Source organism: Manihot esculenta, chromosome 14 (genome assembly GCF_001659605.2).
Source record: "Manihot esculenta cultivar AM560-2 chromosome 14, M.esculenta_v8, whole genome shotgun sequence".
Classification (NCBI taxonomy): Eukaryota; Viridiplantae; Streptophyta; class Magnoliopsida; order Malpighiales; family Euphorbiaceae; genus Manihot; species Manihot esculenta.
The window spans coordinates 9,694,039-9,706,270 of NC_035174.2; the positions used below are offsets into that span (position 1 = coordinate 9,694,039).

Below are 12,232 nucleotides of genomic sequence, written 5' to 3' on the forward strand. Positions count from 1 at the left end.
AAAACTAAAAAATTTATAATTCAACCATTGAACCCGACGTGAATCGAACACGCAACCTTCTGATCTGGAGTCAGACGCGCTACCATTGCGCCACGGATCCACCGTTGAGGATTTGATCAATCTAAATTTACATAATTAAAACTTGAAGAAGGATGATTTGTGCTTGTCGGGCAGAATAGCCCTACTGCTTCTACCTGTCTCTAGTGTTTAGAAGTTCTGAAAATTCTCTCCATGATTATGCGCTTTAATTTGTGATTTTCTTACCCTGCTTTTAGACCCTTGATGCTTCTATATTACTCTTTTTCTTTGTTTGTTTACATGCAAGTTGATATGATGATCTCATTAGCGGCGTTTATCTCGTCGGAAGGGCGAAGATGATGGTGGTTTGTTGAAGATGTTGTTGTAATTAGGGTTGTTTTCCCTTTGGCTGAACTTGCTTGGTACGGTAGCCATGGCTTGCTTGTGGACTGAGTCGTATATTATAATGAACCTTAGACGTTCTTTTCTAATGAAAAATCATCTTTAGAAAAAAAATAATAAAAAACACCTTGTTATTAAGGTGCAAAAATTAAATTATTTATAATTTAAAAATTATAATTAAATTATTATTTGATAATAAAAATTAAATTAAACTAGTTCTTATTACCATGGGCTAATATTTTAGCGTGTATAATAATATAATATTAGTTCATTTGAAAAGAGAAAAGAGAAAAGAGAGGGAAGGATGAAACCATATTGACAGCAAATTTCCAAAAGGAACAAATTCTAAATTGAAAATTCCAAAAAATTCAAAATCTTGTGTAAATCCCAAAAAATTCAAATCTTGATTTCATCCAACACAAAATCTAAATCGAAAAAAAAAAAAAAGCATCAATCATCAACTCTCTCATCTCTACCCCCAAAAATTTCCCATACAGAGACGATACCCCATCAACCTAAAAGCCCTAAACCCTACGATTTCCCCATACCTTCCTCGTCAACAACGACATGCAAATAATATATAAAAAGCAGAAATGCTCGCCATGCCATGATGATTTCTTCGCTGCACACAAATGCCACTGAAACAGAAACCTCCCAAAACCCTAAATCTCCTTTTTATCCATATACAAAACCAGAAAAAATTCCAAAGGACTAGTCAAACACCCTAGGATTATAAATTAAAGAGTTGAGAGTTTCTGATCAGGCCATGATAGTCTATATATCCTCACCTTGTCTATAGCATGCTGGAAAATCTCACAGCCTGAAACCTAGAAAATATGCCTTTGTCTTTACTACACTACACATGCATACACGCAACAATAAAACAAAACTTAAAAACTCCTATATCTCCCACTAGCCTGCTAGGGTTTCTTTTTTTTTTTTTTTTTTAACTTTTGTTTTGGTGTTCAACAGATTGAGATATTCACTAAATAATTTTTTTTCTCCTTTAATGCATATAGAAGTCTATAGCTCTTGAGACTCCTATTAAATGAATTTAAATCGCGACCGTCTCCTCCTTCACCTTGCAGCCACCCATTTACCCACCCCTCAGTCACAGATGAGAGAACTACACTGCTTTCACCAAACTTGTGTAGAAGCCCTAAATGCTTTGGTAATTAATTACTGTTACGTACTAGCTTAGAATTAATTCTGCTCTATATATTTAGCCAATAAAAAATTATAATAATATTGTTATAATAATATATATTAAAGAAAAAGAAAATGATTACATTAAATGTATAATTAATTAAGAATAAATAAATAAATTTGTAGGGTGGTGATGAGAGAGAGAGAGAGAGAGAAAGAGATGAAAAGGATGTAAATCTAAAGGCATGGTGATATATCCTGAAGCTGGTCATCTGAATCTTTGAGACTGGAAAAGGCAAAATTTTATAGTCAGAGTAAAGTTTAAGCATGAAATGAAATGATTCTACCATCCACAAAAGTCGATACCCAACCATAAAGAAACTCCACGCGAACCCCTCTCTTTATTATTCTCTTCTCTTTTCTTTTCTTTTCTTTTTTTATTTATTTTTTTTTGGCTTCTCTCCGCCTTAAAAGATGGAGATAGTTAATATTTACCAGTGAAAATTTCATTATTAATAGTAAAAAAAACACACAGAGCTGCCAAACGAACACGAGGCTCGAAGATTTTGTACAGAGAGAGAAAATGCCTTTAAAACGCCTCGAATTTCAAACGCTGAAAAGGGCATACCCTACGCCCTCTCTATTCTTAGGCCTTCTATACCCTATGCCTATCCGTGGGGTCCATTTCTCACATCATCTTCAGTTGAGTCTGTTCTTTATCATGTGTGCATGCATGGGATGTGACTCTCATGTCATCTCATCATGATTCATCTATACCATCCATGCATGTCTCCGTACTCTTTCTATTTGTATTTGTACGGTATGTATATTTACGTATGTAAACGAAATTTAGAAACAAGATAATTATACTCATAGATTTTACAATTATGACATATAATTAATGAATGAATTGAAATTAAATTGTATTTTTTTGTCCCGTAAAAATATATATTTATAGTTAATTTCATATATAAATTTTACTAGTTCAACAATATTAAATAAAAATATATTAAAAATCTAATTATGTCAAAAATATAATTACCTATATTTTAAAAAATATATAAAATAAGTCTATCTTTATAAATTGAAAATATTTCTATATTTTATTTATATATATTAAACAATAAAAAATTCTTATAATGATCAAATCGATGTGAATCAAAAAATAAATATATTAATTTTATAGTTTTTATGTAGATTTTTATAATTTTATATTTTCTGTCCAATCTAAGCGAGTTATCCTTAGACCAATTGTGGTTCAGAATTTGGATGGTCGCAAGTACAACTAGCGAGTATTAGTAATAATCAGCTTACGACAGTGTCGTATAGAGGAGCACCAAGACGACGCCGTAATAGCAAAAAAGGGCTCGTGGAAATTTGAGCAGGAGCATAATGGTGACGTGGGCCGTAATGGCATCACCCTGGCCAGACTTTTAATCGTAACGGGGAATAGGCCTGAGATTGACGTGGCATGAAACGGGTGGCAGATTCCATTGGTCCCTCAGCAGGCAATGACCCATCTGTACCAACTGAAATAACGATTCGTCCGCTCTCGTGGTCCCCTCCCATTCTCTTATTTCCACTATGGCATCAAAATTACTTTTGTCTTCTTCCATGGGATTGCAAAATGACACCAATTTTTTTTTCCCTTACGTTTTCCAATTTTCCTAAAAATTGGTTTGTTGTTCTTAAATAAAATTTAGATAAAAAATTATTAGGCTTTTATTTTAATAAAACTAACTACTTTAACTTATTTGTTCTATTTACTTTTTAATATTTTTGCTAAATTTTTATTTTTAAATATAGATTAGGAATTGAAAAGTTAGAATACGAGACTTTTCAAATTCACTCAGATACACCTACCATCAAATTTAGTCCGTGAGTGCTAATTTTTTTGTTAATTATATAGTTTAAATTAAATTGAATTTAATTTTTATATCTTTGTTTAAAATAAAAAAATTTGCAATAATTTAATTTATTTCCTATTTGGTACTAAGACATTTATGAAAAATTTATTTAATTTTTTTATTAAGTTTATATTTGTATTAAAAGAATATTAGTACTTCTAATTTCCAAATAATTTATTTAAATAGAATGGATGTCATTCATGTGAATAATAATATTAAATTAAAATTTTATATCTAAACTAATTTATTATTATATTTTAATTAATTTTATATAAACATTTATTAAATTTATTTTTATTTGGAGTTATATTAGATGCTCCTTACCTAAAAGATTCACTTGATTTAAGGACGATAATGCATAATAATTGCATGGCAATAGGCTATCTCGGTCTTAAATGCTGCCGAGGAGACCATCATGCCCCTACTAACCTATGACTGAAATTATTTTTTTTTCTCAAAAGCAATCCATGACTTGAATTTATATATACCTGATCAAATTAAAAGAAATTTTTTTTTATTTATTGACCGGACTTTCATCTCTAATTTTCATTTCTCAAAATAATATTTTATGATATCAAATAATTGACAGGTATAGTTTTCAACTTCTGTAACAGTTTAGTGCTGAAGTATTTGACTAGGGAACACAACACTTTCACTGACAAAGACAAAGAAAAACAGCATGATAACCGACTAAGAATATTACCATAAATTATTGGGGGGGTTGATGTGAATATGACCCATTTGGATAATCAATCATCTAGAAGTAAACAACTATATGAGCTAAGCTAGTAAAATCAAACCAAGCCAACAACCCTAACAAAAGGTGGGTCCTCTTCCATTTTGATTGAAAACTTTCAGAAAAACACTTTGATGGGTAGAGGTAGACAGTGGAACCACACCCATCAACCAAAATACATCACCATGCACATTAAGACAAACTCATTCATCATATACTAAAATTCAAATGTCATAGTTTATTAGGTACTAAGTAGAAGGATATTGTATAACTTAATAGATAGGTAAGTATTTTACTTAATCATCACACAAAAGACCAGTTCATGAACATGAAGGCCAGGCAGTGGTTGGAATCATCATCATTCAGGACTTTCCATGCAATGGCTTGCTCATAGGAGACTGGCCTCCCCATGCTCGATACGCATATTCCCGATGGCAGATATGCAAATCCCTGAAATTTACAACGCCAAAAGGTCATACTGGTTATATTCTGGATCTACTTAAAGATGTTGATTATGGATGTTGAGAAACTTTACCTGTTGCATGATCTTGGAGAACTCGGAGCAGAGAGTCTTTCGGCCTGCTTCATCGAGAATCTTGTCGAGCATAATATCTTGAAGTGCAACAAGAGTTGTTTCGAGCAAGTCGAGTCCAGCCTGGTTTGCAAATGTGAATACTGGAGATGCCTGCAAGTATATTCTTCTGCTGATTAACTTGTATTTTCCTTGCACAAAGAATGACCATAAGATAAGGGCATGAAAGTCCTCTATCGGACTGAAAAAAGAGAAATTACATTGGTTTTCAAGGAACAACACATAATTGCATCTGAATGGTGCCAGAGTTGCTTCAACAAAGAATCACCAGCTTGGGAATCAACCTGAAAGAGATCACCCCCAGTGTGGATCCTGCAATACAAAATATAATAATCAGCAGACCAAACAAGAAGCAAAAATTAAGAGGCAATAAATGAAAGAAAACCCAAAAGAAGGAATGAAAAAGAAACTAGAAATGACCCAACTTCCATACAACAATGGAGAACATCTTTAACGGTCAAACTTCCAAATCAGTAACAGTTCACTAGGAATCATAAAAGTTATTAAACACCCTTTCAGACAAACCAACCAAGGAAAGATCAATAACGGTTAAGCAAAATTCAAGTTTATCTTTTTCCCTAAATTAGACTTGTGGATAAATTTTAATGTTTAATGGAATAATAGTGTCATACCTGTAGCTTCGGCAAATCCATCGTGCCAAAGTAAGAGCCTCAGGGGAGCCAGGAAGGGACTTTGGCCCCACATGGGAGCCAACCCATGAAGGGGAAATAGCCATTGCAACCCTTTGAACAGAACCCACAACACTACGCACATACTGGCGAGCCATAGCAGCCACATTGTCTCGCAAGTGGTTCTCAAAAGTAAATTGGAATGCAATTGTCAGGACTGACCTAAGGTTACAATTGTTGGTGTCCACTTCACTAGATGGACGTGCACCACCGCCACCTACTTCAAGCGTGGAGGCCAAATCTAATGTTCGAGTCGCAGCTGGCCCATCCTACATCACAACCAATGCAACAAATTAAGCATCAGCAAAGAGGATGTGAAATAAAAGCAACAAAAAATCATTCCATCTTTCAGCATGCAACACATTCTTGAACTTGTCACCATGCATTGGCTCATGAACAATGGCACAACCACAACATCCCTTCTTTTTACTATTAACTCTCTATTAACGATGTCAAGATAAACACTGAAATGTCGTGCATAACTTCCAAACTGATTTTTTTTTTTTCAATATCAGTTAACATAGAATAAGATGGGTCACCCAACTGTTTTCACATCTAGTGGTATCACACGGAAACCAGATGGTAACAGAGGAGCATCATCAGCGAAGGATTCATCAATAGGTGCAAAAACAAGCTGGGCACAGGCACCAATAGCATTTTCATCAACTCCACTGCAAAGCTGTCAAAATGGAATTTTGTAAAAATACTAGTAAAAGACATTTGCAACGGTTAAAAAGAAGTTCACCATGTTGGCTAGTAAACTAACCTGCAACAGGTACATGTCCCGTGCCAAAGCTACATCTTCAGGGGAGAATGCATGGCCCTCTAGACGAACCACCTCCAAGAACTGAATGCAGGGAGAATCCAAAATATAATTGGTATTATATCAATATGCTTCAAGTATTTGATAGAAGAATACAAAAATCTATGAATTTGTTTAGAAAGCTATCACCTCCTCGTGCTCCACGGTATGGGCGAGAGGTAAAATGACTTGGCTACTCGGGAAACCGCCAGGTCTTGCACAGGGAACTGCATAAGGACTAGCTTTGAGACATGCAGCAGAATAGGTATCAACCCCATAGTCTGCCCACTCTGATCGATGTTCCCTCAGAAAACGAACAAGCAAAGCAGGGGGAACATTCTGCAGACCAGCAAGAATAGCTATTATTGATATGACTGTTAACTATAAAGGAATCAATAATGAAATTGTGAAAGTAAAACTTTATAACTGGCTAAGCAATATGCTGAAAGGAAAACATATTAGTTATATTTGAGCACATCAGAAAGGTAATGAAACAAAATTATCTTTTTGATTTCTAGGAAAAACCTGCAGCAACATTGATGCCTTTGCACACAGCACACCCCCACCGAAAGTTGGGAACATTGAAGCATTATATTGAGACCCCAGAAATTTATTTGGAGATGAATTTATGGCAATGGTCACATCCTCCACACCATCTCCACCAAGAAGCGACCAACCATCATCTGCAAATCCATTGACAGCATCATTGAAACCCCTGCAACCCAATTACAGAAACAAATAGTTAGAAAACAGAAAAGAAAGAAATATGATTGATGCAAGCCCAAGGACTCATCAACTCCAGGCTCTTATATTCAAATACAAGGAAAGGGGAATTGGCAATTAAAAAGATAACAGCCTAAACAGAGATAACAGCATTTCCTAGTTGACTATTCAAACACTTGACACTGCCCAAACCAACTTACCTACAGAGCCTCTGACTAAATGTTCTTAACACAGCAGGCTGCCGACCACCACCATATTGAATTTCTCCACTAGACTCTTGTGCAATTTGTCGAATGTGGCGCAAGGCCTGCATGATTAGAATACCAAGATAAAAATAATTATAATAAAACAGACATGATTGACCAAATCAAAGGAAAATTTATGATGTAATTCTTACAGCCATGGTCATTTTCTGGGCAAGAATTTTGGATGATTCATACAGGGGCCTCAGAACTTCAGGCACGCTCCAAGCCTATAAAAAATCACACTAATATATTTGGAAAGCAAAAAAAATCAAGACTGTAATTACTGGAGAACTTGATGATATATAATTCTCACATCTAAATCAACATGATCAACAATGTGAATGATGGAGCCACCACCCTCACAAGGTCGAATTAGATAGCCACTAGGAAGCATTTCAGCTCTTACAAAGCTTGAAGCAGGTGGTCCAGTTGGGCCACCAGTAGCAGTAGTTAATGACCTCTCACATATCTGCACAAGTTTTGAGACAATATTTTTTAACCAATTCTAGATCTCAAACACATTGAACTAAAAGGCAAATTACAGGAAGAGGGAACAGCAACATGACTTACCACAAGACTGCCATCTTCCAAAGTTGTTGTGTATCTCAGTGTCCAATAGTCACGTGCTGCGGCCAAGGTTGTTGGTGCATAAGTCTGGTAAAGAAAGAAACCAAAAATTTCAGAATGATGCAAGCTATACAGCGCAAAATTAGAAGGTCAAAGACTCGAAAGGCTAAACTAGATATGCTCTATTGTTAAAAGATCAACAAACCTGCATGTATATGAGCTCAATTGTGCCCCCATTTCCTGTAGGAATTACACTCAACACATCAAGGCATCGACAGTCACGAAACCAAGATGGACGATCTTTGAGGATTTCTGCAACCTGTGGGAACACTCATCATGTGCTTTGCAGTAAAACTAGCACTATGTAATGGAATAGTTTATATATACAAGTGTGTGTGTGTGTGTAGAGAGAGAGAGTACCTTCATGGGCTCTAGACTCACGAGGCCACAGGCTCGCGCTGCAACCCCACTACAATTGCGGGAAACAGCAACGATGCCAATAGAATCCGGACCAGGCTACAAAGGTATTATTAAGAAAGCAACACCTTGTATTAGAAAGAGAACTTAAAAATCACAATTCAAATAACATGAAACTTGCAAAAGTTGTTACCTTCATCCCAATCATCTGGACCCAGTCGACAGCAGTTCCAGTAGCCTTAGAAAGGAACTCTGCCAGGGTCTCCTCAGCTATTGCGAGAAGACTAAGAAACAATACAATGTTTAGAAGCCACTTAAATATTATATTGTGGCATGCAACAAATAGATCAAATGGATTAAACGAAGTTAATTAATTACCCAGCTGGGTTGTTAGCATCCCTCTGGGGACGCTGAGGTGTTGGGTTTTGCTGCTGTTGTTGTTGCTGACCACTAACGACCACAGACTCACAGCTATTGTCTGTGGTCGTTGCTGAAGCCTGATTAGAATACAACAGAAAATCTTTTTATGTGTTTCATAGGAAACATGCAAATAAATTGATATATGTAAAACGGAGGGTATAGGAGATATTTTCTCTTGACTGCAGAACACAAAATCTAAAAATCAGAGCTGGTCAATAAAGGTGAACAAGCTTACATTCTGCAGTTGTTGGCGCATGTATCCATTCTCATAAACCAACTGCGTGACCTGTTTCTGTAACCGGTCATTCTCTTCCATCAACAGCTTGTTCATGGCAGTCAGCTTCCTATTCACCGTCTGGAGACGGGATGCTTCCTTCCTCTGCTTTTCGCGGCACCTGCATGATGGAGGAATAAAATAAAATCCGAGATAAACACCAAAGTTCTCTCTCTAAAAAACACACCCAAAATAGAAGGCAATCCACTAACAAATGTAGAATCTAAGAAATCAGCCTAATTTCACTTTCCAACAAGTTTACATTGAACAGAATAGATTAATTATGATTTGAATAGAGGATGTCTGTTGGTATGATTTTCAGCAAAGGCAGAAAAAAGATCTTCAAGGTATGGAAAAAAGAGGAGGTGGACAGTGGCACAATGTGGAGACATGAAAACAAATGAATGCTAGAAACTTAACATAGACTGACTGCAACTGCAACCTTCTACTCAAGTTAGGATAGTTTTATTCTACCATTCATTTACTTATTAGTCACATTTACTAAGGTTTTGGAGATTACCATATAATAATAAAAGATATAACAAAAAAAGAAAGGAAGCATAGCATCAAGATTATCCTTAAAATGCTTAGAAATGAAATTGCACTTCTAATAGGTACCAAAAGAAAGCTATTTCAAACACATCAAAGCATTAATATCATCTAAATAATAGTCAAAATTCAAATTCAATATGAGTTCTTCAAGATCAGTAACTAAGGTGTATCAAACCAATCCTTAATGATAATTGCATCATGAAATTTCTAGGTTTGAACACTCATTGCATTGACAAAGTAGGCAATTTCAAATACTCATAATTTATTCCATCTCTAATTCAAAACAAGTACCTAATTTATCATATTACTAAAGATGGATGCCTAAAAATAAATACCAAAATGGAGAGGGGAACAACATTATTGACCCCAGTCAACAGATTAATTTCTTGATCTTTCTGCTGCAAGGGGATTATTAAAAAAAATTAGGTAAAAGGCTATTCTTCCTTTGCATTTATCAAGAAAAGGGCAAAACCAGTGAAGAAAATGGAAATAAGTGTATGCATTACCAAAATTGACTTGTTTATTTGTCATTATCATCCACAAAAACAAATGAAAGTTTCTCACAAACATCTTCTGTTGAAACATAAATATGTAAACTCAGAAGCATACAAGTAGAAATCCAATAATGCAAAATTACAACCATCAAAAGCAAATGATTAGCCATCGTTATCTTCCATTTACAAGAGATATTCAGAGAAAATAAAAAACCCTCAACGGAAGGTTCAAAGAAGACAATAATAATAGCAAATACATTACATAAGCCATTTAATAAAACAAAAGCTATTTCCTCCAAACAATGAAAAAGTACAAGAAGCATAAAAAGGAAAGGAAACCAACTCATCACTATTCAGAAAAGGGGGAAAAAACCACTAAAAAGTTTAATCTCAGCAAATCCATGAGGTCGTACAGTCTAACCTAAGAAAAAAAGTTGAAAGTTGTAAAAAACAAGAGAAAGGAAGAAATATTAAACAAAATAAAGAAACTGACTTTTCTTTTCAAAATTTTTACTTTTCTTCAAATGAGATATACTCAAAGAAGTGGAGGAAGAAGAAGAAGAAATCCGAAAGAAGGCGGCCACAATTTACCAAAACTCACAATAGACCACATCTCTTTCATAAAAGGCAGACTAAATTTTCTTCCAATCCAAACACAGCTGCTCCTTTTAGTTTTATAATAAAAAAGATTTGACTATGAAAACAAATCATTTAGGAAAAAACAAATTTCTAGTTTGTTCAAGCATAGTGAAAAAATCCCTCATTCTCCTAAAATATAAACTGAAAAACAAAATGACACCTAAAAAGCACAAGTATGAAATATTGTGATATGACACAAAAACAACTAATTAATGGAAAGAACAAAAATCCCCATTTTATCAAATTTAAAAATAAAGAAGGATGTGGAACATATGCTCACACTCACACGAGAAAGAGAGATATAGAGAGGGAGATATATGAGGTCTTGTTGCTTCGTACTTGTTGAACATGTTCACAAAGTTTATTTACCTGCGGTTTTGAAACCAGACTTTGATCTGTTTGGGCTCAATGTTAGAGAGGATAGGACACTCTCTGATGAGCTGCTGCCTTCTCAAAGAACTGGGCTTTGGGCATTCTGTGTAGACCCTCTCCAATGCCTCCACTTGCTCAGGTGTATATCTCACATACTTGCTTGTGTCCATCTGCTTATTACTTCCTTCCTTATTGTGCATAGAAAGTGCCATATATACACCCACCAACAGCCCAAAAATAAAAGGAACACCTAAAAGATCGAAAACGCCAAAAAAGGCACAGACCCAGAAAGTGTTTTTGGGTGCTTAGTCTTATCAACAACCAAAAGGAAAAAAAAAATATCCAAAAGAAAACAAGAAACCAAGGTGACGTTTTTGGGTTTTAAGGCAGTAAGAAATGAGCTCAGTTCTCCTGGACAGGTGATTGTGTTGAGCTTGGTTCTTGATTATCTTCTTCTTTACTGTTGATGGTGGTGGTATCAGGTAGGCTCTCTCCTCCAAGAGAGCCTCCTCTCTCCTTCATCAGAATGATAGTGGCGGTTTGTTTTCTCTCTGTATCTCACGCTCACTCTTCACTGTTTATCTGAAAAAACCATACTTTAAAATGAACTTGAATATAGGGTCCTGTGGTCTTTATCTCAGACGCCAATCTCGAGGATCTTCTTTCTTGCTTGTTATTAGAGAAAGAGAAAGGAAAAGGAACAGCAAATAAAACAGAGAAAACAAAACCAAACCAAACCCATTTGATAGATAGAGGTTAGTGTGGCATGGAAAAGAAAAGCAAACAGAAACAAACACAACAGCCAATGATAAATGGAAAAAGCCAAATAGATTGTATTGTAATTCAAAACTTTTTCTTTCTCTAAACCCAAAAGCAAAATTATCTTGAGAAGCCAAAAAAAAAAAACAAAGGAAAAGAAGAGAATAAATGAGAGGCAGGCAGGCAGCAGGCAGATGGGCTTTGATATCTTTTAATCTGACAATAGCAGAGACGTTTTTGACGAATGAGTTCTCTCTCTCATGAAATTATAAATAATTTTTTTAAAATAATAATAATAATGAACAGTACTCATCACTGCTACTGTGCATAGCCTTTGGAGCTCTTTCTTTCCACTGAGGCTATGGTGTTATGGGCTAAGTATGCATGATGATTGACTGATGAATGGATGGATGGATGCATGTAATGTGATGAGCTGTGAGCATCATCGTGCATTGGATGAGAGGCGTGAAGAAAGAGA

At 35.3% G+C, this 12,232-nt stretch overlaps 1 protein-coding gene and 1 non-coding gene across 2 annotated transcripts; both read right to left on the minus strand.

Moving 5' to 3' along the window:
• Positions 1 to 28: 28 nt before the first annotated feature.
• Positions 29 to 100, minus strand: TRNAW-CCA. Its single transcript has one exon. It is a non-coding gene; the product is annotated as a tRNA-Trp (tRNA).
• Positions 101 to 4,287: 4,187 nt separating this feature from the next.
• LOC110600262 (homeobox-leucine zipper protein ATHB-14) lies at positions 4,288 to 11,969 on the minus strand. Its single transcript, XM_021737070.2, has 18 exons — positions 10,993 to 11,969; positions 8,900 to 9,059; positions 8,623 to 8,741; positions 8,438 to 8,528; positions 8,248 to 8,343; positions 8,033 to 8,146; positions 7,831 to 7,914; positions 7,574 to 7,729; positions 7,413 to 7,487; positions 7,216 to 7,322; positions 6,818 to 7,007; positions 6,443 to 6,631; positions 6,257 to 6,337; positions 6,035 to 6,169; positions 5,434 to 5,759; positions 5,002 to 5,113; positions 4,745 to 4,894; positions 4,288 to 4,659 (listed from the first exon to the last, which is right to left on the minus strand). The coding sequence occupies exons 1-18, from the start codon at positions 11,205 to 11,207 to the stop codon at positions 4,513 to 4,515; spliced, it is 2,547 nt and encodes an 848-aa protein (XP_021592762.1). The 5' UTR covers positions 11,208 to 11,969; the 3' UTR covers positions 4,288 to 4,512.
• Between the last annotated feature and the right edge of the window lie 263 nt (positions 11,970 to 12,232).

Bases quoted from the DNA above. Each gene is read 5' to 3' on its own strand.
- LOC110600262 (XM_021737070.2), bottom strand. From the start codon at position 11,207: ATGGCACTTTCTATGCACAATAAGGAAGGAAGTAATAAGCAGATGGAC. The intron at 6,338-6,442 runs GTGATAGCTTTC...CCCTGCATTCAG, and splicing joins ATACCGTGGAGCACGAGGAG to TTCTTGGAGGTGGTTCGTCT. The intron at 6,170-6,256 runs GTTAGTTTACTA...CCATTTTGACAG, and splicing joins GGGACATGTACCTGTTGCAG to CTTTGCAGTGGAGTTGATGA.